We start from the raw sequence: 3,300 nt of genomic DNA, 5'->3' as shown, positions 1-3,300 counted from the left end.
TTGGTTCAATTAATCTCTATTGTAGATTGAATGGAGATACATTTGTTATGACCATAGTAGCTATCTATGTATTAAAAACTTATATATGCCATTTGTCCAAAATTTATTGCTCATCTTCATGGAACGATCCTAATTAGTACTTCATTTGTTCAAACTTTTTCCCAAAATCGCCTTAATATGTAAGTAATGATCTGCACTGACTCTCAACCACCACTATTTTGAAGGCAACATTGTAAGGTACATAGAATATTACTTTTTCAACTCTCTTTAGAACTTCTTGTCAAATCAAAAACGTGTCATGGCTTAGTTAATTAAATTTGAGGAAGAAGATGATTGAAATATAATATGTACCAATAGATAATAATATTTTATTGTTAAGTAATTACAAATAGAAAGTCAATTAAATATATAGAATTTGTAACACGGACTTAGAGTTACAATAGAACTATAAAAGAATTGATTATGCGCAAAAATTCAACTTATTTTGCTAGAGATAATCGACTATTGGTTGGAATTTCAGTGTTATTCGGAAAGGATAGTTATCTAGGGCTTGGTAGATGTGGTTAATGATTAAAAATTTAGCATTGTGTATGAACATAAGGGTAGTGATACATATGTACACGTATGCATATACAATAAAAAGTATATATACATATACATTATAAATTATAATCAAAATGGTTAAATTTTTTATGTTCACAATTTTGTATAAAAGATATTAAGTATCTACATTTAACATCTATACAATATATTTATGTATACTTATTCATATACATTACAAATTTCACTTACAAATAAGGGTGTTCATTCGGTAATATCGAACCAAAATTTAGGCATGTCAAAAAGCTGTGCCGAATCCCGAATGTAATTGAGAAACTTTTGGCCTGATTTAGTTTAACGCCCTTTCAATGTCGATCTTAATAATAGAATTTGATTTGTGAAAAGTGCCATTATAAAGGCCTAGAAATTAAATGGATTTTGGTTTGGACTTTAGCGTTGTGAATTTTGAAAAATTGATGTGAAATGTGGATATGATATTCATTTTATCTAGCAATTTGATATGGAAAAAAAAGAACTTAGTGGTTTGAAGATGTAGCAATTTAAACAATCAAAGAATAGAAGTTTATATAATTTAAGATATTTATCGAGTCTTGAATAAGCTTTTGAAAAATTCAATATAGCAAGTAGGAACATCATCAAGAAAATTCCGTTTCTTAGTTCCAAGGTAACATAGCTGCTGTATTTCGTTTCTTGACTGGTACTGGGAAAAAAATTATAGGATATGATGCATATTTGGTGATAAAAATCAAATAAATTAACTAAGAAGTAATGCTCAAAAGTATTTGTGCATGATTATTTCTTTGATGTGATGGAATTGTAACGTGATTTATGTCAACTGAACCACACCTATGAAATAAACATCAAAAGCCTATTAATCTTCGTAAAATGCTCTGGTATCTTTGCAGGCTCGGCCTTTGTTTAAAGACCGTCGGAAGTTCTCGCAGATGGCCGACCCCATGCTTCAAGGTCAGTACCCAGCTAGGGGCTTGTATCAGGCTCTTGCTGTTGCCGCAATGTGTGTTCAAGAGCAACCCAACATGCGGCCGCTCATTGCCGACGTTGTAACAGCCCTAACTTATCTTGCGTCCCAGAAATACGACCCGGAGACTCAGCCTGTCCAGAGGCCTAGCTCAGCCTCATCCACTCCAAGAATGCGAAGGGAACAGCGATAGTACCGGCCAATTTCAATGTTCTGCACGGAGCATGAGGATTTCTACAACAGAATCAGATGGGCGAAGTGATTTCGCTGATCATGACTATCTCGTGTTATCCCGAGTCCAGGCAAGAGTTTCAATACCCCCGTGTACTTAAATTATTAAAAATAGAAAAATGAAATGAAAGCAGGTTGATCATCCTTGAACCACACCATGTTAATTTTGTGAAGCTTTTATTTTCCTTTCTCTATTTTAGAGTTTGTGTAGGGTTCTCTTATTCTTTGCTTTGGTTCTTTGCTCTCCTTTTTCCTGCTCGTTTGTTCCATTTGGATTGTCCCGAGTATTTTATCACATTTTCCAGATGTGTAGAACTATGCCTTCGACGTTTGAGGATCGGACCATTGAGGGGCTCTTGTATCTAAATGTTAATATAAATGGGCTATAAACACCATGTTGCTGTCAAATACGTAAATTCTTGGTTGCTGCTTCCATTGTAATGATGGTGCTAGTGATGTCCATGGTTTTGTACATTTGCTTTATGTTCAAATGCTCAGGCCTTGATGTTTTTGCTTAGGTATAAAAGTTTTCAGTTTTGTTACGGGAACAGAGATGTAAAGATCATACTCAGTACTTATCTGTGTGCTTGAGAATTCTTGTATCCTATACACTGTCTGCTTGCTGATACATCATTATACATTTGAGCAATGGTCTAACTAGGTATTTTAAGCAGTCCTAAGTGTTGCTGTAGTACCCCATTGGGTTAATACAAGAGATTTTGAACGATGTATAAGCCTCTATCTCCATTCTCCTGAGATCTCAACAAGTATATTTCCCATGACGTCCCAAAAATGGTATATTTACGACAAAATCATACAGCTTCACTGGATATGTTTTTTTCTTTTTTTTGGATGGAAAAAAAAAGAAGAGCAATATTAGCAACCCAGCCACCTTCCAGTGTGCTGAATCCTGATTTGTGGGTTGCCAGCAACATGCTGTGCCTGGGCTTTTGTATCGATTACAAACATATCAGACACTAGAACTAATGTAAACACTGGTACCATCGGCGTAGTACAATGAGGGTTGGAACCAAGTATAGGTCGCAACTTGGACACACTGGTTAGTATTTGCGACAAATGCACAGGAGGGATTCAAAATGAATGCACATAACTATATAAAAATGGTCCTGGGCTTGAATCAACTAAAGAGTCGAGTACTGTAAATTCAATTGGGGTTCATTTCTGAGAAGCAAATCCGGTTGCAAGAATGCCATGAAACCACCAAATTTGCAGAATAGCTGCAGTTAGGCATAACAAACTACAGAGAGATTTTCTGTTCAGGTAGATGACAACTTTCTTAAATAACATTCGTCATACTTTATAAAGATGTGGTGCAAGTATTACATAATAAAGACTTTACAATTTGGCTAAACCGACAATTAGTGACCGACAAACAAACAATAAATATTATTGGTTCTCTTGATAATGAACAAAAAGAATGAATTGATAACTCTGTATTGGTCATGAAGGGACTTCGGAAATGGAAAGCATTTATACTCAACATAGGAAATCAACAGGTTCCATTGACA

At 34.8% G+C, this 3,300-nt stretch overlaps 1 protein-coding gene across 1 annotated transcript in view; it reads left to right on the top strand.

The window, feature by feature from the left end:
• Window positions 1–2,413, top strand: part of LOC105166638 (probable serine/threonine-protein kinase PBL7) — a 7,254-nt gene extending 4,841 nt beyond the window's left edge. The window contains exon 5 of the mRNA XM_011086077.2: window positions 1,467–2,413. Coding sequence (XP_011084379.2) covers window positions 1,467–1,733 — 267 coding nt within the window. The 3' untranslated portion in view covers window positions 1,734–2,413. The remainder of the gene's footprint in view (window positions 1–1,466) is intronic.

This window comes from Sesamum indicum, linkage group LG7 (genome assembly GCF_000512975.1).
Source record: "Sesamum indicum cultivar Zhongzhi No. 13 linkage group LG7, S_indicum_v1.0, whole genome shotgun sequence".
NCBI classification, from domain to species: Eukaryota; Viridiplantae; Streptophyta; class Magnoliopsida; order Lamiales; family Pedaliaceae; genus Sesamum; species Sesamum indicum.
The sequence above is the reverse complement of the archived record's forward strand: the minus strand, read 5'-3'. Positions and strand labels throughout refer to the sequence as shown.